Here is a 1,469-nt window from a genome sequence, read left to right as displayed (position 1 = left end):
AAGCTGATTGCTGAAGGCTCCCATTCAAAGCCAGCCCAGGCAGGAAAATCCATGAGACTCTAATCTCCAATTAACCACAAACAAAACAAAAGCCAGAAGTGGAGCTCAAGTGGTATAGTTGCTAGCCTTGAGTACAAAAGCTCAAGGACAGCACCCAGGCCCCTGAGTACAAGCCCCAGGACTGGCCACCAAAAAAAGGGGGGGGGAAGAAAAACAAAAAGAATCTTGGTCAAAAAGAGATTGCCAAACTCGTACTTATCCCATCACATAATACAAAGATGAATACACACAGATTATTCACACTTAGAGGGATTCCAGTCAGCCTCTGTTCTTTTATTGTACTGTCTCGTGTCTCCTCAGTGGACCATCCTCTGTGAAGTTCAACTCTTAAACCTCACATGGATATTTTAACTTCTCCGTTGATGATGTGAAGGACCCCATTGCAAAGGGACAGGATCCAGGCTGCTGCCCACCTCAGTGTCTGTATTGGGTGAATCCTCTTCCCATCAGTTCTGTCTTGAAACCCAACAAGGGCCACCATGAACTGCAGCCAGACTCCTGACTTTGTCCTCTCAGGATTTCCTAGAGATCCAGACAAGTGGCAATTGCTCTTTAGTGTCTTCCTGGCTTTGTACATGCTCGGCCTCCTAGGGAACCTATTGCTTTTGCTGGCTATTGGTGCTAACGTCCACCTGCATACTCCTATGTACTTTTTCCTCAGCCAGCTCTCCCTGGTAGATCTCTGCTTCATCACTAGCACAGCCCCTAAAATGCTAGAGGATTTGTGGACCAGCAATGGAGCTATCTCCTTCTCTGAGTGTCTGACCCAACTATACTTCTTTGCTGTTTTTGCTGACATGGACAACCTGCTTTTGGCCGTCATGGCTGTTGACCGCTACACTGCCATTTGCCATCCGCTACACTATCCACTCCTAATGACTCCTTGCAGATGTGGGGTGCTGGTTGGAGGGTCCTGGGGAGTGGCCCACAGTGTCTCTCTTGTCCATACCATGTTGCTATCCCAGCTATCATTTCGTACTAGTCAGAAGATTCCTCACTTTTTCTGCGATTTGGGGCCACTCTTCTCGCTTTCCTGCTCTGATACCCATCTCAATGAGGACTTGACAATGGCTCTGGCTGGAGTTTTAGGGATCAGTGCTCTCCTCTGCATTGTAAATTCATATGCCCATATTTTCCATGCTGTGGCTAGGGTTCCATCAGCACAGGGGAAAAGGAAAGCCCTGGCCACCTGCAGCTCCCACCTCTCCATGGTCATTCTCTTCTACAGCACCGTCTTTGCTACCTATCTGAAGCCCCCGTCAACTTCTCACTCCTCTGGGGAGATGGTGGCCGCTGTCATGTACACCATGGTAACTCCCACTCTGAACCCTTTCATTTACAGTCTGAGAAACAAGGATGTGAAGAGTGCATTGAAAAGGACCTTGGCCATGGAGAACTCATGGGATTAG

General features: G+C 48.3%; 1 protein-coding gene across 1 annotated transcript; it reads left to right on the top strand.

The window, feature by feature from the left end:
* The first annotated feature begins 539 nt into the window (after positions 1-539).
* Positions 540-1,469, top strand: LOC122111466 (olfactory receptor 1361-like). Its single transcript, XM_042684309.1, has one exon. It carries the CDS (start codon positions 540-542, stop codon positions 1,467-1,469), a length of 930 nt encoding a protein of 309 aa, XP_042540243.1.

This window comes from Dipodomys spectabilis, unplaced genomic scaffold (assembly GCF_019054845.1).
Source record: "Dipodomys spectabilis isolate Male_0828 unplaced genomic scaffold, ASM1905484v1 ptg000085l, whole genome shotgun sequence".
Classification (NCBI taxonomy): Eukaryota; Metazoa; Chordata; class Mammalia; order Rodentia; family Heteromyidae; genus Dipodomys; species Dipodomys spectabilis.
This window is presented reverse-complemented; position numbering and strand designations above follow the sequence as displayed.